Source organism: Perognathus longimembris, chromosome 8 (genome assembly GCF_023159225.1).
Source record: "Perognathus longimembris pacificus isolate PPM17 chromosome 8, ASM2315922v1, whole genome shotgun sequence".
NCBI classification, from domain to species: domain Eukaryota; kingdom Metazoa; phylum Chordata; class Mammalia; order Rodentia; family Heteromyidae; genus Perognathus; species Perognathus longimembris.
The window spans coordinates 23,938,422-23,960,428 of record NC_063168.1 but is presented as its reverse complement, the minus strand read 5'-3'; the positions used below and the strand labels follow the sequence as shown (position 1 = coordinate 23,960,428).

Below are 22,007 nucleotides of genomic sequence, written 5' to 3'. Positions count from 1 at the left end.
ATAAGAAAATTTACACTATGAAAGCTTATGCCTGTCTGGGGGTAGACAGTGTCTCTATTCATCCAGCTACTGTGTGAGATACTGAGGCATTTATCACGTAGCAGATTTCTAGACTTTCATAGTTGCCTTGAGAAGATATGTTCTTTGGAAAGTTTGTCAAAGATCTGACAATAAAGGTTAATCCAGTGATTTCTGTCCTGACAAGCACCATTTTGAGTACAATTACATCCCTATGAAAGTGCTTTGTATGGTAACTGGTTACTTGCTGCCTTTATACTTTTCCAGCCACTCTATAATTACAGATAATCCCTTATTTCAGCTAATGGACTGTCTTGGACTGATAGTTCTAAAGGCAGGTCCGTAAAACTGACAGACTGACGTCTTAGCTCTGATTTTTCTAACTAGGTATGGTTTAGGTCAATCTATTGTCCTGTCTTCTCTCAGTTGTATTACTTCCATCTTAGAAAATTTCTTTCTTGGTATCCTTCATCCTTTTCTTCCTTTCAGCTCCTGCAGTCTTACCTCTTATTTCTCATATCTCTGCATCCTCTTTCCTCTTCTCTCTCTTTTTTTTTTTTTTTTTGCCAGTCCTGGGCCTTGGACTCAGGGCCTGAGCACTGTCCCTGGCTTCTTCCCGCTCAAGGCTAGCACTCTGCCACTTGAGCCACAGCACCGCTTCTGGCCGTTTTCTGCATATGTGGTGCTGGGGAATCGAACCTAGGGCCTTGTGTATCCGAGGCAGGCACTCTTGCCACTAGGCTATATCCCCAGCCCCTTCTCTCTCTTTTTTATTACCCCAGTAGCAAACCAAAAAATGACAGTCATGATTATTGCAATAATACTACTTTTATCAAATAAAAAGCACTTTTTGAGTTGTAATTTAATAGATGCTATTTCATTGAATCTAAGATGCCTGATTGGAGGATGAACATTTTATGGGCTACAAAGAAAACATTTGTATCTCTAGGCCAGTGCTACCAATCTCTAAACCTACAAAGGAATCTAAAGATGTTTCAGAATATCATGCACCTAGTAATCTGATTGTCTTTACTTGAAACCAGTGATGAATCTTACCATCATCAATAGGGAATGACCAGACAATATACATACACTCCTGGAACCATTCTTGTCTCCACCCACTCTATAGTTTTGTTGTTGTTGTTGTTGTTGTTGTTGGTGGTGGTGGTGGTGGTGGTGGTGGTGGTGGTCATGGGGCTTGAACTAAGGGCTTGGGCACTGTCCCTGGGCTTTTTCACTCAACCTCTACCACTTTGAGCTGGAGTGCCACTTCTGGTTTTCTGATGATTAATTGGAGATGAGTCTCATGGACATTTCTGCCCAGGCTGGCTTGGAACCATGATCTCGGGATCTCAGACTCCTGAGTAGCTAGGATTACAGGCATGAGCCACCAGTTCCTGGCTTAGTTCTTAACTTAAGACTATCAAGCATTTTGATCCATCTTCTGGCTCACACTTTGCAGGAAATTCAGGGGTTAGAAGAACTGGTTAGATGACATTTTGGAGACAGTTGAACACAACCTGAAGGTGTGATATTTACCAAGAAAATTGGTCCTGGCTTGTTTTAGGGAAAATGGGGCAGTTGAGAGGGTGCACATTCTGGTTTCACAGAGACGTAAGGGTCTTAGCAACCAAATGTGAGGGGTGATCCTTTTTAGATACTTGAATAAGCAAAACTGCTATACAAGGATTTTTTTGATCGTGGGAAAAATTTGAATGTGAACATTGGGTTAGGTAGTGATAAAAGGCTTATTACCATCTTAGTTGTGATAGATAATGTGGTTTTGTAGAACAATGTTCTTAATATTTCTACTTTTTATTAATCCTTAATAATGTGCTCTGAAAATAATATCCTCTTTTGCCAGGATTTCAGCTTTAGTTTTGTAGTTACAGAGCACTCAAAACCATGCAAGTGCTGTTACAAAGAAGTGAGAGAGACAGAAGAGAGAGACAGTCTGTCAGGTATTAGAAAGTGCCAGAGTCATCAGAAATGGCTTCAAAGCAAATGGAAGAGGCCTCAAATATTATAAATAATGAGTTAAGGGAGAATTGTACAATACCTCAACTATCAGTGGTGAAAAATATAGGTCTGTGTTATTATAACCCGTGTAATAGGTGTTGTGAATCAGTTGGTTTTCTTTCTTTTTGCTGGTCTTGATTCTTGAACTCAGGGCCTGTGTGCTGTCCCTGAGCTTCTGTGCTCAAGCCTCAAAGTGCTCTACCACTTGAGCCACAGCACCACTTCCAGCTTTTTCTGAGTAGTTTATTGGAGATAAGAGTCTCACTGCCTTACATATGAAATTGTAACCCCTCAGTACATCACTTTGACAATAAAGAAATGAAAAAAAAAAAAAAAGAGTCTCAGGGACTTTCCTGCCTCGGCTGGCTTCAAATGTCAATCCTTAGATCTCAGCCTCCTGAGTAGCTAGGATTACAGGTGTGAGCCACTGGCACCCCATTTAGAAAATAGTGCTACTAAATCCATGTTTATGACTTGCTGGTGCTTCCTAGGGAATCTGTTTTATCATCTCAAAGTTCATTTTATGGAAGGGAAAACGGAGACCTGATGGTAGAATAAAAAGCTGATTTGGGGACATGTTTAATTCACAGGATTGTGTGTGTGTATGTGCATGCACGTGTACATGCATGCGTGCATATACTGGTACTGAAGCTTGGACTCAGAGCCTTACATTCTTTTTTTTTTTTTTTTCCAGTCCTGGGCTTTGAACTCAAGGCCTGAGCACTGTCCCTGGCTTCTTTTTGCTCAAGGCTAGTACTCTGCCACTTGAGCCACAGCACCACTTCTGGCCATTTTCTGTATATGTGGTGCTGGGGAATCAAACCCAGGGCTTCTTGTATACGAGGCAAGCACTCTTGCCACTAGGCCATATTCCCAGCCCAGAGCCTTACATTCTATCTTAGCTTTTCCACTTAAGTAGAGTGCCAACTCTACTGCTTGAGCCACACACCTCTACTTTTATATTTTTGATGGTTAATTGGAGATAAACATCTCAGATTTATCTTCCTAGGCTGATTTTGAACCATGATTCTCAGATTTTAGCCTCCTGGACACCTAGAATTGCAGGCATGAATCACCAGCACCTGGCTTGTTTCCCTCCCTTCCTCCCTCCCTCCCTCCCTTCTTCAGTTTAGAGAACCAGGCATTAACTTTGACTGGTCTCTCAACAGTGATCCTCCTGATCTCAACCTTTTGGTGAACCTCTCTCAACTTGAGAGCTGGGATGACAAACCCAACCAGCTATAGTATCATTTTAGAAGAATTGTGTTTTGTGTGTTGTTTTCTTTGGACATTGAATTTAGGGTTTTGCTTTATCACCAGGTAAAACTCCCAGTCGTAGTTTGTGTGTGTGTGTGTGTGTGTGTGTGTGTGTGTGTGTGTGTGCGCGCGTGCATATGTGCCAATGCCAGTACTGGGACTTGAACTTAGAGCCTAGAAGCTTTTTTATTTTTTGCTCAAGTCTTATGCTCTACCACTTTTAGCCACTGCTCTACTTCCAGCTTTTTGGTGATTAATTGCAGATGAGAGTCTCAAGTACTTTTCTGCTTAGGCTAGCATTGAACCATGATCCTCACATCTTAGCTTCCTGAGGTACTAGGATTGCAGGTGCAAATCACTGGTTAAATTTGGTAATTAAAAAAATTTTACTTGAAAAATGGCAGTCAAGAAACATAAGTTATCAGCCTTATAAACTTCTTTAAAAGCACTGAACATAGCCAAGTGCTGTAGTCCTAGCCAATCAGGGGGCTGAGATCTGAGGATTGTGGTTTGAAGCCAGCCTGGAAGGATAGTCCAGTGAGACTTGTCTCCAAATAAGTGTTCAGGTACGCGTGCGCACACACATTTTTTTCCAAGTAAGTGCATATACACACACACATACAAAGCCAGAAGTGGAGTGGTGGCTCAAGTAGTTCAAGCCCCAGGACTGACATGTACACTTGTGTGCATGTGCATGTGGACATACACACATTTATTTTGACATTTATACAAGAAATTTACATTTGAAAAAGTGTCACTTCCTTTAAACAATTTGGAATGAAATTTCTTTTTTTTTTTTTTAAACAAAAATGAAGAGGGAAGATGTGATAGTTCATGATTGTATTCTAGCTGCTCAAAAGGCAGAGACTGGAAAGATTATGGTTCAAGGCCAGCCCAGGCAAAAAGTTGTTGAGACTCAGGAATGGTGATGCATTCCTATGATCCTGGCTGTGCAAGAGTTGTAAATAGGAGGATAATTGAAAAACATGGCATCTATTTCAAAATAACTAAAGCAAAGGACTGACTGACTACTTAAGTGGTAGAGAGCCTACCTACCAAATATAAGGTCCTGAATTCAAACCTCAATACCACACACAGACACACAAAAATTTTTTAGCTTTATATTTTATGTCCTAAACAATTATACCAATTATGGTTCATTAATCAAAATTCTGTTAAATATTTGTTTGTTTGCAGGTATATTTGCTTACTTAAACTACCATGTTCCTCGCACAAGAAGAGAAATCTTAGAGACCCTAATCAAAGGCCTTCAGAGACTGGAATACAGAGGATATGATTCTGCTGGTATTTTCTCTTAAATGTATTATGGGTGTGCTTATTTCTTGAACTTAGTGTTTTTCTTTTTTGACTCGTGATGTCTGTTGTTTTTTAGATTCAAATGTGAAGAATTTTTTGTCTTTTTCATGTTTAAAGAGTTTGTGTGTTTCAACAGTGTTGCCATCTTTACTGTAAAAACACAAATGACATGGGTATTTTCATGGAAGCAATTCTACAAATTCTACAAATTCTGCCTTTCATTCCTTTTTTATCATGGAAGACAGTGAGTCTGAGAGTCACAAAATCCTCAGATTCTGTGATTCCCCAGGGTGATTTATAAGACCCAGCATATAGTTGAACTCACAGCTATAGTTTATTATAGCAAAATAATGTAAAGCAACATTGGCAGAAGCAATAGGTATGTGGAATGAAATGAGAAGGAAACTAGGCATGAGCTTTCAAGTGTCATCTTCCAGTGTGGGGTTCACTTAACTCCCCTAGCAGTGAGTTGTGTAGCATTTGAAGTTACTTGTGAGGGGAGCTCATTGGTAACTCAGTGCCCAAGGTTTTTATTGGAGCTGGTCACATAAACACCTTATGTCTAGCATGTACCAAAAGTCCTGACTCACCAGGAAAAAGCAGGTATTTAGGACAGACTGGATATTTGCACAAACGAAGGTATAGTAAACCATTCTTACTCCTTGAGGATGATAGGAATTCTGAGACCCAAGCCTCCAGCTGCCAGCCAAGGGCCAACTTTGAAAGCAGGGAGTTCTAAGGGTAGCAGTGACACATCTCTTTTCTGTACACCTAACATTGTACATTTAACATTTACTATGCTTCACATTGGGTATTTAATTTCCTTCACTGATCAGTGATAGAAATTCAATCCTACAAACAAGCCCTTTGTTATTAATATTTTCCTTCTTTTTCTGGCAATGTATCTTTCCCATATGATGCTCTTTGTTTTTTGTATGCTTTAGGGGTCTTAAATAATGATTATTAAGGATATTCCTTCAGCCCACCTGTGTTACTTTGTGTTTTTATGGGCGAGATCTGGTCTACCTTCCCTTCCTTTCTTCCTTTAGTGCTGTGTGTGTGTATACCGGTCCTGGGGTTTGACTTCAAGGCTTTGACACTGTCCCTGAACTTTTTTCTCAAGGCTAGTGATCTGCCACTTGTGCCACAGCTCCACTTCTGGCTTTCTGGTTAATGGAGATAAGAATCTCAAGGATTTTCTTGCCAAGGCTGGCTTCAAACTGTAATTGTCAGATTTTAGCTTCCAGAGTAGCTAGGATTACAGGTATGAGCCACCAAGTCTGGCCCTTTAGTGTTTTTTAAAGGTTATTGAGAAAGAGTCTCACTATGTGTACCAGACTGGCCTGCAATTTACTGCGTAGCTCAGGCAGGCCTCAAACTTGAGAAATTCCTGCATCAGCCTCTCAGGTGCTACCATTACAGGCAGGAGCCACCACACTCAGCTTTTTACTTTTTCTTTTTCTTTTTTCTTTTCCTTAGTTAGTATAGGGGCTTGCACTCAGGGCATGGGTACTCACTGTCCCTTAGCTTTTTTACTCTAGGCGGTCACTCTACCACTTGAGCAGCTCTACTTCCAGCTTTTTGGTGGTTAATTGGAGATGAGTGTCATAGACATTTCTGCCCAGAATGGCTCTGAAGCATATAATTCTCTGGTCTCAGCTTCCTGAATAGCTAGGATTATAGACATGAGCCACCAGCACCTACCTATCTTACTTATTTCTAAAGTGTATTTCCAGCTGCGTTTCCCAAGAGTGTAGACTTGTGTTTCCACCTGCCTTCTAGGCTTTCTTCCTGGGGAAAGCACATGTTACAGCCTTTGCACTGTAGTATTCACCCATACCCCATCAATTCCTTCCACATTCCTTTACCAATAATCATCATCAGTTGTCTTAACAAATTTTTTTCTGAATAACGAAACATATTTAATTACCTCTCAATCCCCTAATCCCATAACTCCTTTGAGCCCAGTAGGTATCTTAGGCTGTCTTGCACTGTCATTACATATCCAGTCAGTTCTAGTCCTCATGATCACTTTGTCCATCTTCATTACTTTTCTTTCATTCAGGTCTATTCATTTTTGGTTTGTTCCCTCTATCTCCAGCCCATCCTCTGCATTGTTTTTACAGTTTGCTAATGGTTTTTGCATTATTATTTCCCGGCTTGAAATGGCTCATTGCTTTCCTGTCTCTTCAAGGATAACATTTTTACTTTCCTTAGCAACTTAAAAAGTAGTCTCAAAAGCTGCTTTGCTGGTGTTTCTCTTTATCCTCCTTCTCAGGTGAATGCCCCCCTTATTACTTCATTTTGCCATCCTCCTTCAGCTGTGACCTGAAGCACTTCATTATAACTTGTAAACTTGTATAGTAATTGCTTAAGATATGTAATAATTTCTGTAGCACTTAGTCTTTCCTTATCTGTTTTCTTAAAGACTTTTGGAAAATTGCAGACAGTAACTGAGTCCTCCTTTCTCTTCCCCTTCTCCCTCTCTTTTTTCTCCTGCCTCCCCCCTCACTGCTTTTCTCGTCCCCTTCCTCTCTTTCCTCTCATTTCCTATCTTCCTCTCCTTGCCTCCTCAGCCTTGTGCCTTCTGAGCGTGTTTACTGACCCATACCCTCCAGCCTTGTTTTTGCTTTTGTCTGGAGCAGCTATTATGACTGATGCATAATGAGTTTTAGTGAATGTTAAATTAATTTGATGAAAGTATAATTTTAAATTAAAAAGTTGCCTTATATTGATGATTTTAGCAGTAGCTCATTCCTAAATATTGTTTTCTTTCATCTTGATTTAGGTGTGGGATTTGACGGAGGCAATGACAAAGATTGGGAAGCTAATGCCTGTAAAATTCAACTCATTAAGAAGAAAGGAAAAGTTAAGGCACTGGATGAAGAAGTTCAAAGTAATGTATTTAGTTTGCTTTTTGTCCTTCTTCCCATTCTGTGTTCCTTGCCAATGCCGTATATTTTAGAATCCATTTTGAGGACAATTTTTAAAGTGCAAGGGAGGGATTAAAAAGTGATTTTGTTATTGCTTGAATGGCTTTAAATTGAGCCTGAGCTTTAAAAATGGTCATAGTACCTGGGTGCATTGGCACATGTCTATAATCATATATTCAGGAGGTAGACATTGAGAGGATTGTGGTTTGAGCACACACTGGGAGAACAGTTAACAATATGTCATCTCAAAGAGCAAACTGTTCTTGGTGGCAGGTGGTGTGATCCAAACTATGTGGGAGCTATAAGTAGGAGGATCATGGTCTAAGGCTAGCAATGGGCAAATAAAAAAAATGAATCTCCTACCTGAAAAATAATGAAAGCAAAAAAGGATTGGGATGTGGTTCAAGTGGCAAAACATGTGCCTAGCTAGCATAACACTCTAAATTCTCCAGTACTGAAAAAAAAAAGTCACACAATGAGGGAAGGAAATTAAATATATTTGTATTTTTTAGTGGTACCTATTGCTTATATGTCTTCACTTGGAGGCGATTTTTGCTTACTTAGTAATGGCCCCAAATGCAATAGTACTGCTTGATGCTGGAAGTTCAGATGCGCCACTGAGAAGCCATCAGTGCTTCCTATAAAGGAAGGTTAGAGTTCCCTGCTTAACAAGGAAAGAAGAAAATATGCCAGGGCTGCCAAAAGATAGGTTTTGCTGTCACGTCTCAAACTAAAGTGTTCTGGCTACAGGGCATGCATGATAAGTTCTTAGAAGATGGAATAGGTATACTAGCATTAGTGTATGTATGAGTACCTTGAAACATATTTCTTTGGGTATGGCAGAGGACTACTTATTATACTTAACATGGCTTTCAGCATTTTTACAGCTTTATTGAATATAGAATTTCTCGTTTTATCTTTTTCAGAACAACAGGATATGGATTTGGATATAGAATTTGATGTCCACCTTGGGATAGCTCATACCCGTTGGGCAACCCATGGAGAACCTAGTCCTGTCAATAGCCACCCTCAGCGCTCTGACAAAAATAATGGTTTGAACAGATTCTTTGTACTTTGAGATGATTGCAGAGGGCTAGTAATGAGAGAAGGAAGGCTTTATGATTTTATTATTTCAATTTTCTTTCCATCTGGAAAATTTCAAATTCTTTGACAAATAGAGTGTAGAGAGCCTGACTCATACATTATCCAGCTTCCTTATTTATGCCGTGTATGATAAATGTATTTAAATCCTTCCTAGTCACCTGTTGGAAGCAAATATATACCATAGTATAGATTGATAATTCTTCATTATCTTAAATGTATAGTTTCTTCTTTTTACTTCTGATTTTTATTTCTTTGTCCTGTAGTTTCCTGCAGTATAGATTTTTCTAATTCATGTATCCCTGATATAACATTTTCAGTGTTGATGCTGTATTCTCTCAGAAATCAATTAAAAATGTTTATTTTGGGGGCTGGGAATATGGCCTAGTGGCAAGAGTGCTTGCCTCGTATACATGAAGCCCTGGGTTCGATTCCTCAGCACCACATATATAGAAAAGGCCAGAAGTGGCACTGTGGCTCAAGTGGTAGAGTGCTAGCCTTGAGCAAAAAGAAGCCAGGGACAGTGCTCAGACCCTGAGTTCAAAGCCCAGGACTGGCAAAAATAAATAAATAGAAATGTTTATTTTGTTATACAATTTGTAATACATTTTAGTTCAAATTCATTTACTTTCAAACTAAAGTCAGATCTTTAGATATAATAACATTTTGAAAATTTGATACAAAATTATATTCAAGCAAGGTGTGAGTGACACAAATCTGTTACTCTGATTACTAGGGAGGCTGAGGTAGGAGGATCACTTGAACCCAGAAGTTGGAGGCCAGCTAGAGCATCATAGTGAGACCCTGTTTCAAAGAAGACAAAAATTGGATTTAGTAATTTTTCTTCTGATGTATGGAATTTAAATTTATGTATAGTCAGAGACCATACGTAAGAATCTATATTATCACCTTTTGATATTCTTATACTTTTCAGTATTGCCAATTCATAAGAAATAGATGAAAATAATCCCAAGAATATTATTTTCTTTTGGAATGATATCTTAACATTTTTATGTGACAACTCAGGAATTATCCAGGAATTTGCTTGCTTGAGCAAGTAAAGTTAATTGTAGAACCAAATAGCCACATCATTTTTTTTAAAATTTGTTTTGTTTTTGTTGCCAGTCCTGGGGCATGGACTCAGGGCCTGAGCACTGTCCCTGGCTTCTTTTTGCTCAAGGCTAGTACTCTACCTCTTGAGCCACAGCTCCACTTCCAGTTTTTTCTATATATGTGGTGCTGAGGAATCGAACCCAGGGCTTCATGTATACGAGGCGAGCCCTTTACCACTAGGCCATATTCCTAGCTCGCCACTTCATTATTTTTAGCAAATTCTTACACTGATTTATCATAAATTAGGTAATTGTTCTAGCTTGAAACTCATACTCAAGAGTAAATGAACAGAGACATGAGAATGACAGTTATTTACTTCAGCTGTCTTCTTTTGGAAATGGGAAATGACCCTTTTCTATAGTAACATAGGAACTGTAGTTTAGCCACAGGTAAAATTGATGTTTTTAGCTCAAGGCTAGAGCTCTGCCACTTAAGCCACAGTGCCACTTCTGGCCTTTTCTATATATGTGGTGCTGAGGAATTGAACCCAGGGCTTCATGTATGCAAGACAAGCACTCTTGCCACTAGGCCATATTCCCAGCCCAATACTGCTATTTTATAGTTTACATGATGGTAATCTAATAATGAAAAGTAGATGATAGTATGTTATAAAATTTTTGACTTGAGAAAAATTATTCATAATAGTAGCCATTACTAGTGCTATCAGACTCCTAATTTTTTGTCATTAATATTTTATTTCTTATAGAGTTTATTGTTATTCATAATGGAATCATCACCAATTACAAAGACTTGAAAAAGTTTTTGGTAAGTAAAGAATACTTTAAGAATAGTGTGTGTGTGTGTGTGTGTGTGTGTGTGTGTGTGTGTGTGTGTGTGTGTGTCCTGGGGCTTGAATTCAGGATCTGGGCACTGTCCCAGAGTTTTTGTGCTCAAGTCTAGTGCTTTGCCACTTGAGCCACAGTTCCACTTTTCTAATTTTTAATTTTTTCCAGTCCTGGGGCTTGGACTCAGGGCCTGAGCACTGTCCCTGGCTTCTTTTTGCTCAAGGCTAGCACTTTACCACTTGAGCCACCGTGCTCTTTCTGGCTTTTTCTATATACGTGGTGCTGAGGAATTGAACCCAGGGCTTCATGTATATGAGGCAAGCACTCTACCACTAGGCCATATTCCCAGCCCCACAGCGCCACTTTTGGCTGATTTTTTTGTTTTTTGTGTTTGCTCAAGGCTAGCACTCTGCCACTTGAGCCACAGTGCCACTTCTGGCCTTTTCTATATATGTGGTGCTAAGGAATCGAACCCAGGGCTTCGTGTATATGAGGCAAACACTTTTGCCACTGGGCCATATTCCTAGCCCTTTGGCTGATTTTTTTTAGTGATTAATTGGAGGTAAGATGTCACAGACTTTCCTGCCCAGACTGGCTTTGGACCACAATCCTCAGATATAAGTCTCCTGAGTAGCTAGGATTACAGGCATGAGCCATTGGTACCTGGCTTGAGAATCCTTTTTTTTTTTTTGGCCAGTCCAAGGCACTGTCCCTGGCTTCTTCCCGCTCTGCCACTTGAGCCACAGCGCCGCTTCTGGCCGTTTTCTGTATATGTGTTGCTGGGGAATCGAACCTAGGGCCTCGTGTATCCGAGGCAGGCACTCTTGCCACTAGGCTATATCCCCAGCCCCTTGAGAATCCTTTTAATGAGAGTCATGAAATGGTTTGTTGGATGTGCAGCACTATCTACATATAACTGAGTAATCTTAAGGCAATTGTAAGATTGTTGTGGTCTGTTGGATTTTTCTCTGACAGCAGTGGAGCAATTCTGTTTTGTTATATAAAAAGGAAGTAATTAGCTTGATACCAGTGGCCTACCTATAATACTAGCTATGCTAAGGCTGAGTTCCAAAGGATGGTAGTTCCAGGCCAGCATAGGCAGAAAAGCCCATGAGACTAGTTCCAAAATAATCAGCAATAAACAGAGCTGGCAGCATGGCTCAAGTGGTCCAGTGCCAGTTGAACAAGTAGGAAATTCTCAGTCCAAATCCCAATTCTGTCTCCTCTCAAGAAAGAGAAGCAATTATTTGACTTTATTATTAATGACCAAAACCTCCAATAAAATTGTATTATGAAGACTTGAGTGGTACAGAGCTTGACTAACACATGAGAGGACCTGGGTTTGATCCCCCAGCATGGGAAAAAAGTCTTTGGGGACATCTTTTGTTCTGTAATAGACCTGTTCAGCATTTAATAAAAGGATTTTCTAGGGCCAGGCGTAGTGTTGCACACTTGTAATGCAAGAGGCAGGGCTAGGAAGATCAAGGTCTGAGGCTGGCTTGGGCAAGAATATGAGAAAGATCCTATCTGAAAAGTAGAAGAGCAAAAGGAAGTGTGCCTCGTGGTAGAGAGCTTACCTAGCAAATGTGAGGCCCTGAGTTTAATCCCTAGTGTCACAACACACACACACACACACACACACACACACACACCTAAAATATTTCTAGGATGTGTAATAACTAGAACAGATTAAATGAAAGATCTATGTCCTAAACAGTTATGTGCTGTGTTGTAACAGTTAAAGTGATGTCAGCATCTTTCCAGGGGCCTTCTCAGGGCTGTCCAGTTAAGCTTTCTGCAGTGATGCAACATTGTGTATCTATGCTAGTGCATAATCCCCAGCCACAAGTGACTGTTGAGTTACTGTAACAGAGAAACCGAATTTTCAACTGGATTTTAGTTAGATTTAAATAGCCACATATAGCTAATGGCAATTTTACTAGACTATGGTATCACCATCAATGAAAAAAATTATTATATTTATTATGAAATTAGTGTTTTTTATTTTTTTCCCCTCTGGTCCTGGAGCTTGGACTAAGGGTCTGGGCCCTGTCTCTGAGCTTTTTCGTGAAGGCTAGAGCTCTGCCACTTGAGCCACAGCTTCACTTTCAAATTTTTGTTGGTTAATTGGAGATGAGAGTCTCATGGACTTGACTGCCTGGGCTGGCTTCAAACCATGATCCTTAGTAGCTAGTATTACAGGTGTGAGCCACTGGCATCCAGCTTTGAGTGTTTTATATATCATATTTTATTATTTGAGATGTATTTAATTCATATGTGGCATATATTTATGTGACTTTAAAGTATTTGGTCAGTTGTATAGAATTCATTATTTAGAGTTCACTATATTCAGATGATCACCTTAATTTTGGGTAAATGCTTATGGTTTTCAAAAAATACTAGAAATTTGGGAGATTTTTAAGGAAAAAGTTCTATAGAGAGATTTGGTTATCATGGCTATTTCCTTAAGTTTGTCTTTCCCCTCTACTTACAGGAAAGCAAAGGATATGACTTTGAATCTGAAACAGATACAGAAACAATTGCCAAGCTGGTGAAGTACATGTATGACAACTGGGAAAGTCAAGACATCAGTTTTACTACGTTGGTGGAGAGAGTTATCCAACAATTGGTATTCACATAAACTGTTTATGTCCATACTGAAGCTTGAACTCAGGGTCTTATACTTTCACTTGGCTTTTTACTCATGGTTGGTGCTCTACACTTGACCCATACTTCCAGTTCTAGCTTTTAGCCAGTTTATTTGAAATAAAAAGTCTTATGAATTTGTCTGTCTGAGATAGCATTGAACTGAGATTCTGAGATCTCAGCCTCTTGAATAGCCATCAAGTGTGGCTAAACCACACTTCTAAAGATAACTATACCAACATTAACTGAGAGGAACTTTCTTGATGTTTTACTTTATTTCCTGTGTATACAATTTAACTTGAATAATTCTGAATCTGTTGTTTGGCTTTATTGGCCTGTCTTCACCAGCACTTAAAGTTTTATTTATTCCACTATAGTTTGGGGTCATGAGATTGAAAAGTAAGTTTGTCCAAAAACTACATATAGATACAAATTCATCCACACCACACACAAACATGTACACAGGGCACACATGGAGAATTAATCACTTTCTTGCTTTCAGCCAGCCAATAACAGCACGACTTCAGTGAAATGAAGTCTTTTTTTTTTTTTGCCAGTCCTGGGCTTGAAGTCAGCATGGGCTCTGTCCCTGAGCCTCTCTTGTGCTCAGGGCTTGCGCTCTACCACTTGAGCCACAGTGCCACTTTCATCTTTTTTTGAATAGTTTTTTGGAAATAAGAGTTTCATGGACTTTTCTGCCCAGGCTGGCTTTGAACTGTGATCCTCAGATCTCAGCCTCCTGAGATCTTCGGAGATCACAAGCTCTCGTCTTGAAACGTACTCTTTATTCTGAGATAATGTCTGCATGTTTTTGCACTATCATAATAAACTATTTTTCCTTGGCCCTTTACTTTTAGCAGGCACGATGGTTCATGCCTTTAATTCTAACTTTTTGGGAGGTTGCTATAGAGAGTATTGTGGCTTGAGGCTAGTCAAGGGGAAAAAGTTACAAAACCATCAACTCAAATAATTGGGTGTGGTAGGGGAATGTCATAAATTTCAGCCATTGACGAGGCACAGATTGGAGGATTGAGGTCCAAGGCTGGCTTCTAGTATAAAAGTAGGATCCTATCAAAAAAAAATATCAAAAGACAGAAAGTTCTGGGGACATGGCTCAAATGGTAGAGCACCTGCCTACAAAGCAAGCTTGTGACCCTAAATTCATACCTTAGTATTGTCAAAAGGAAGAACCCGCCCCCCCCCCCCCCAAGTATTCTTTTGGTTTCATCTCAAAAGTCCAGGTTCATAGTGATGCCTATGCCTCCTTCCCCGGCTTATACCTTTCCCACTCTACTAAGATGCACCCCTCCTTCCTATCTCCACCAGCAGGAGTTAGGAAAACAGAGAATACAGTGGTCTATTTTTTATTTTACACAAAGCAGATTTGTATCCCTTCCTATTCGACTCCTGTTCCTATTTCTGTTTGGCTTTCTCTTCTGTTCCCTGGGAAGTCCACTTTGTTGGGTAGCGGTTCTTTGCCCTCCTCTTCATGTTCTTCCTCCCTTCATTCTTCTTAGATCCTATCTCTGAGGAGGTTGATCAATGGAGTGGGGTGATTGCTAATTATTGTGAGGGATGTGTATTTATGTCTCTAACCTTGAGGTAAAAAAGAATGGGAGGTGCTGGGTGCTGGTGGCTCATTCCTGTAACTCTAGCTATTCAGGAGCCTGAGATCTGAGGATCACCGTTTGAAGCCAGCTCAGAGAGGAAAGTCTGTGAGACTCTTATCTCCAAAACTATTTCCCCCAAAAGCCAAAAATGGAGCTATGGCTCAAGTGGTAGAGCTCTAGCTTTGAACAAAAGAAGTTCAGAGACAGCACACAGGCCCTGAGTTCAAGCTCCAGGACAGGTACAAAAATAAAAAAGGAAGGTAACACGATATATAATTACTAGGCCAGTATGTGAGTTTTGGATGTTTAACTTGGGATCTTTTAAATTCTGTCCTCCACCTACTGAATTTATAGTATGAGAGATGATGTATCTATTGAGAAATTTTGGTAGCATATACAAAGGTGAATTTTCAACTGGTCTATTTTTGGAGCTATTAGCTGTTATATCACTGTTGTAATTACTTTCAACATGCCATGTGAAATGGTAGCTTTTTTTGTTGTTGATGATCCTCTTGTATCCCCTTCCTGTGGTTGTCCCTGCACTATCACTGTATCTCACTGAGCCACTGGGTACTCACTGAGTACCCTGGATACTGTATATACCGGTATTAGAACTAGGGAAGTGAAAGGGAATATCAAAATTGAGAGACTAAGGATAAAAAGACAAATGACTCCAAAAGCAATACTTACAAAACCATTTGGTGTAAACCAACTGAACAACTCACCGGGGGAGAGGGAAAGGGGGAGGGGGAAAGGGGGAAAATGAGGGAGGAGGTAACAAATTGTATAAGAAATGTACTCACTGCCTTACGTATGAAACTGTAACCCCTCTGTACATCACTTTGACAATAAATAAGTAATTATTTTTTTTTAAAAAGCATACCTTGAAAGTGAGCCTTGTTCCAGAAGTTGGTCTTTTTTGTGCCAAATCTCAGGAATATCTAGATAAATTTTTCTTTTTTGCCGGTCCTGGGATTTGAACTCAGGGTGTCTGGGTGCTATCCCTGAGCTCTTTTGCTTAGGGCTAGTCCTCTACCATTTGAGCCACAGCTCCACTTTAGGCTTTTTGGCAGTTAATTAGGGATAAGAGCCAGCCCGGGCTGGCTTTGAACCATGCTCCTCAAATCTCAGCCTCATAAGTAGCTAGTATTATACCTGAGCTTGGCTATCTAGGTAAAATTTAAATGTGTTTATAATCTAGTGAAGAAAAGCATTTGTGTGAGCAATAAATTTCTATTCTAAAGCCAGTATATTTTCAGTGTTTCATTTCTGATAATTATAATAAGTATTGCTAATTTTTTACTTGCTTTTTTGCTTCCATAGGAAGGTGCTTTTGCACTGGTATTTAAAAGTGTTCATTTTCCTGGGCAAGCAGTTGGCACAAGGTATGTATAACTCTAGTAAGAATTAATACTTATGTGTATTTTGGAATAAATCCTTTGCTGTTAAGGCCCAGCCCTTTCTTAGGTATTGAGTGTTGTTGCTCTCTGCATGAAGGGATATTAGAGCTGAAGAAATGAGGACAGAGAGTTAAGAAAGTGGAGACCGGGGCTATAAAAGCTCTTGAACCCTGAGCTCCTTTAAATAAACTTATTTATTTAGCTCAGTACAGGGAAGGTTATTGTAGATACATTCAGAAAACAAGGCGTCAATTTATCTTGTGGTTCCAATCATTAACATGAGATATAGTTTGTATATGTAGTAATAATTGATTCCCTTATTGTTAGGGAACAGAGGGAAGCAATTATACATTTTCAGAATCCATAACTGTTACATAAGCATTCATTATCTCAAGCTTCATAGGGTCCAGCCAACTCTAACTTAGACTTCATAGGGTCCAGTTAATAGTAATTTACACATTTATTTTGCCTTGTCTGTTTTGGCCTTTCCAGGGTCCAGATCGCTTTCTGAGTACTGATGAGGCCGCATTCCAACCTCTTAACCCTTTCTTGTTCTCACAACTTACTTTCAGAGTATATTTGTTTTCACACATTAACTTTGCCTATTGTGATGTCACTTTTAACGAGATCCCTTAATAAAGCAAATATATTTTGGCATTTATGACTGGCTTTCAGTGGGGGAACCATCTTACTTTATGAATAAAGATATTGAAAGTTCTCCAATTTCAAACCCAAAGCATTAGCTTTCTTTATAGTTTTTTGAGACAGATTCCTAGCTAATAGACTTATGATTACTTTTGCTAGGACATTTAGACCTATTATGAAGTGAGGCACTTGAAGATTTGATGAGAGAGATGCTTTTAATCTGAAGGCAAAGTGATTTAGGAGAAGAAGTCATGTGTTCATTTATGTTGGCAGTCTATACAATTGGAAAAAGCTCCATTTTATATTAAAAGGGAGTACAAGGTTCTAGAATGGAAGATGGCAGGGATTTTTTTCTTTTTTTGATATAGGCCGAATAGTGAAGATTTTAGGCTTTCTGAGCACACATAGCCTCTTAGTTACTACTCTTAGTTACTACTTGCTGTCCTAATGTGAAAAAATGTACCTGAATGTGCTTCAGTAAAACTTCATTTAATGCAATTTAAATTTTATCAAATTGAGAAATAATAATGAAAGCTGTTTATAAAAATAGACAAGAAAAATGAGGTAGGAGGTAACAAATTTCACAAGAAATGTTCTCACTGCCTTACATAACCCCTCTGTACATTACCTTGACAATAAAAAAAAAAAGACAAGTGTGTCCTTGTTTTGTTAATTTGAAGTTGAGTTTGGAGGAAAAATTAAAACATAATTTGAAAATTAAATTTCACATTTGAATGTTTAAAATTTGAAGTTGTGAGTGCATTCTTTATATATACAAGTATTTAATTCTGATTCATCTTACACGTACAGGCGAGGTAGCCCCTTATTGATCGGTGTGCGGAGTGAACACAAGCTTTCTACTGATCACATTCCAATACTCTATAGGACAGGTAAACTGCTCTTATCTCATGCTTTGGGGAAAATGTAGAAATTGAGTGTTGTAGCTATAAGAATTATCTTCCTTAAGTGAGAACAAGTACTTGTTGGTTGTATGCATGTATATGTATACAGCACATACACATACACACCACGTATAAACATGAAAGAGGTTTGTTTTGTGAGTTCTCTGACAAGTAGTTTTTTGTTTTTTTCTGTTGTATATCCTTAGCTAGGACTCAGATTGGATCAAAATTCACACGGTGGGGATCACAGGGAGAAAGAGGTGGGAATTGCATGGATGGAGAGGAATCTTACCCTCTTTTGTTTATTCTTTACTAATTCTTTGTTTTTGGAGTGAATGAATGTGCTGGGCCTCTAAAACTGTGCTTATTATATGGGAAAATATATTTTGACATTTATTTTTCTGATTTGCAGTTATATTTTGTCTGTTTGCTTTCCCCATTTAGAAAACTGCTTTTCATAATTCACTTTATTAAAATCTAATGTTTTAGGAAATAGTTGAAATTGTACATTATCTTTTTCAGTTTGAAAAACAGTTATGCAAGTTACATGCTTAGATTAAAGAAAGAGCATTGTTTACTTAGTTCATTAGTTACTTGAATATAGCTAAGCTTTTAATTGAAATGCACTTAAATGATCTTTTTGCATGATATTTCACTTTTAGACTTATAGTTGATGTTTTGATTTGCATTATTTAGAGCTCTTTCTTACTGTTCATTTTTGAAGTTAGTTTTGTTTATATATTTACTTGTGTAACTGGGAATTAAACCCAGAGCCTTACACATGCTAGGTAAATGCTCTATCTCTGAGCTATATCCTAAACATGTTAGTTTTTAAAATGGGCTTTCAGCTGTACAAACGCCAAGCCATTTTACTAACATAATTACACAGGAAAGTAAAACAGCTTGAACAATGTAGAAGAAAGTCAAATGAGAAGCCCTGAGTTCAAGCCCTGGTACCAGCATACACACCCATATTATTTTCCAATGTATAGTTGTAATTTTAATATTTTTAATGTAGTTCTTGTGATAAGTTATAGGCATATCAACTTACATGTATTAAGTTCAGAACATGACATTAAATTAAAATTAGCATATTCTTTTGATTTTTAAAAGTTAATGATAAAGAATGATTAGTTTTTATCTGGTGAGAAATATTGCAGTGAAATGTTTATAATGTAACACTGTTATATGCACTGCATTGTTTTTTCTTTTTGTGCCAGTCCTGGAGCTTGAACTCCCTGAGTCAGGGTACTCTCCCTCAGGTTTCTTGGCTCAACACATGTGCTTTACCACTTGAGCCACCTTTCCACTTCTGGCTTTCTTTTCTTTTCTTTTTTGGTGGTTATTTGGAGATAAGAGTTTCATGGACTTTCCTGCCCAGGCTGGCTTCAAATTGTGCTTGTCAGATTTCAGCCTCCTAGAATAGCTAGGATTATAGGTTTGAGCCACCAGCACCCAGCTTTGCTCTGCATTTTTAATAGTTGCTATTCACCCTATACTTTTTGTTTTTCACTGTTGTTTTGCATGGAAAGAAAGATGACCTACCTAGCATTTATAATTCTTTTGTGTTGCTATGGGTTTTTTTAATTACTTTAGTTGATTTGTATATATTTTCTATATTGGCCATACTTTTTACATGCTTTTTGACTCAAGCTAATTTTATGCTCTAGGCAAAGACAAGAAGGGAAGTTGCAATCTCCCTCGTGTGGACAGTACAACTTGTCTTTTCCCTGTTGAAGAAAAAGCAGTAGAATATTATTTTGCTTCTGATGCAAGGTGAGCTTCCATAATTGATTTAAAGATAATTTTTAGTAAAACTCTCATGCTGTAAGAAATTGAGAAGTCATTTTGCATAAATCTTAGTCACACTGTAGAGAACTCTTTCAATCTCTCTTTCTGTGCGTGTGTGTGTGTGCATGTGCACGCGCTGAGGATAAGCTCTGTAAGAAGTGCTCTAGAAATAAATACTGGGCCAGCTTCAACCCTGAGTATCTTTTTTTTTTTTTTTATTTGTACTGGTGTGAGGCTTGAACTCAGGGCCTGGGCACTATCCCTGAGCCTTTTTGTTCAGTGCTAGTGCTCTGTCATTTGAGCTGTACCTCTACTTCTGTTTTTTTGGTGGCTAGTTGGAGTCGAGTCTCATGGACTTTCCTCCCTGGGCTGGCTCTACCTGAACTCTTTAGATTTCAGCCTCCTGAATAGCTAGGATTATAGATGTGTCACTAGTGCTCATCTAGAATTTTCTTAGAGTAGAGGTTGTCAGGTATAGTGGCCTGTGATCCCAGATATGTGGGAGGTGGAAAAGGGAGTATTGTAGCTCAAGGCTGGTCTGGGCAAAAGTCATTAAAACTCAATCTTAAAGAACAAGCTGAGTGAGGTGGTACTTGTCTGTAATCCAGCTATATGGGAAGTGGAGGTAGGAGACTTGTTCCAATGCATTTGCTTCGGAGCGCTTCTTTTTCTTCAGGAAGATTACCCAGGATTTGTAGGAAGGAATGTTAGATTGGAGAATACCTTAGTTGGTATCCCACCAATTGCATTAGTTGTTGAACTACTGTAGTTTTAGTGTAATATGGATACTTATCTTTTACATTTAGAATGAACTTATAGCATAATTCTTTAAAGGAACAGTACTAAACTAAGACATTATGAAAGAAAGGAAGGTAGAATGTTTGGATGCACTTATAAATGAAATACTATAGAAATGAAGATACATTGGGATTGCTTAAATTATCAATAGGTATTGATTAATTTACTGTACCTAAAAACAAGAGGAAAGAATTAAAAAATGAGAAAATTATACCATTTCAGACATAAAGGCAATGTATTGTCTCAGAGGGGAAAATGAGCTTTGCTAGTTTCCAAGTATTGCAGATGTGTAAGATGTGCAGTCAGCATTAGTATGTGTCACTGCTGTCATTAACTTGGTTGACAATTATAGCTTAAATAACTGGAGATTGCTGAAGCATATCAGCCTTTTTTATTCATTCTTATGTTCATAATATATACTCTGAGCAAAGCCATATTCTAGTCTCAGGCATAATGATAAGAAATAAAACTATCTTTTGACTTTAAGGAGCTCTTCCACAATAAAGAAGACAAATTTTAAACAGTAAAACAATTGTAGAATTCTCACTGTGATAAGAGCTACAAAATGTTTATAAGAGGTTGATTTAGGTAGGCTTTTTAAGGGAATGAAACTTGAACTGAGAGTTAGGGGAAATAAAAAGGTAAGTAGAGTAAACAGTGGACAGAATAATACTTATTTTCTGCACATGATTTGTCCTGTTAGAATTCAGGAGAGATGTGAGTAGCCTAGAACAGAGAGGCAAATGATATTTGGTGAGGCATGTATGTTTTCCTCAGAACCAAAGAGGCATCAAGTAGTTTGTTGGCCTAGGGAAGACATCTTGCTTAGTACTGCCTTTTGGTAGAGATTTTGGCAGATGATAAGAATGGGTAGAGAAATCTAAGGGAAACATGGATGCTGAGTTAATCACCCACAAAGTTGATAGCAGAGAGTTAATACCAGCATGTGTCAGTGGACAAAGAAGAAAGCCTTAAGACATATTTGGGGATTAAAATTACAGTATTTGATGATGGGTAGAATGAGGCAGAAATAGCCATGCTTCCTGACCTAATCTAATTTTGTTAGCTTTTTACACAAAGATCCTTTTTTTTTTTTTTTATTCTCAGGGACCACCTCCCCATCAATGTTCCTTATGTGATGACATTTTGATAGCCAGAAAGTTTAATAGAGGTATTACAAGGTGATACTATGTATTTTGATTTGATTCTCCTGTCCTAATGACAGTTGCACTTGTGATAACAATTGTTGGTTATTGATTGTAATCTCTTGTTGAACATCATAGTGCTGTCATAGAGCACACCAACCGTGTCATCTTTCTAGAAGATGATGATGTCGCAGCAGTGGTGGATGGCCGTCTTTCTATCCATCGAATTAAACGAACTGCAGGAGATCACCCTGGACGAGCTGTGCAGACCCTCCAGATGGAACTCCAGCAGATCATGAAGGGTGATAGTTTTTGTTATGTCCTAGCTTGGTGTCCTTAGAGAAAGGAGGCATTCTATTTCCTGTCCTGCCATTGAACCCAGTAATGCTAGGTAGACTCTTTCTAATTAGTGGTGACCCCAGGAAAAGTGATGGTTCTTTGGAAAAAATATCCCCTGTTCTTAAAGTAATTCTTCATTCTAATTCCTGGTCTGTTATTTTTGACATAATAAAGGAGATTATCTTAAT

At 38.6% G+C, this 22,007-nt stretch overlaps 1 protein-coding gene across 2 annotated transcripts in view; it reads left to right on the top strand.

Annotated features, from left to right (window-relative positions):
• Gfpt1 (glutamine--fructose-6-phosphate transaminase 1) overlaps positions 1-22,007 on the top strand; it is a 47,492-nt gene that overhangs the window by 5,365 nt on the left and 20,120 nt on the right. The window contains exons 2-11 of one of the 2 annotated variants that reach the window (XM_048352657.1): positions 4,492-4,599; positions 7,400-7,507; positions 8,471-8,596; positions 10,465-10,523; positions 13,038-13,172; positions 16,123-16,184; positions 17,655-17,734; positions 17,953-18,006; positions 19,417-19,522; positions 21,619-21,782. In XM_048352657.1, the coding sequence (XP_048208614.1) occupies positions 4,492-4,599; positions 7,400-7,507; positions 8,471-8,596; positions 10,465-10,523; positions 13,038-13,172; positions 16,123-16,184; positions 17,655-17,734; positions 17,953-18,006; positions 19,417-19,522; positions 21,619-21,782 (1,002 nt within the window). The remainder of the gene's footprint in view (positions 1-4,491; positions 4,600-7,399; positions 7,508-8,470; positions 8,597-10,464; positions 10,524-13,037; positions 13,173-16,122; positions 16,185-17,654; positions 17,735-17,952; positions 18,007-19,416; positions 19,523-21,618; positions 21,783-22,007) is intronic. The other variant, XM_048352656.1, reaches the window with a different exon arrangement.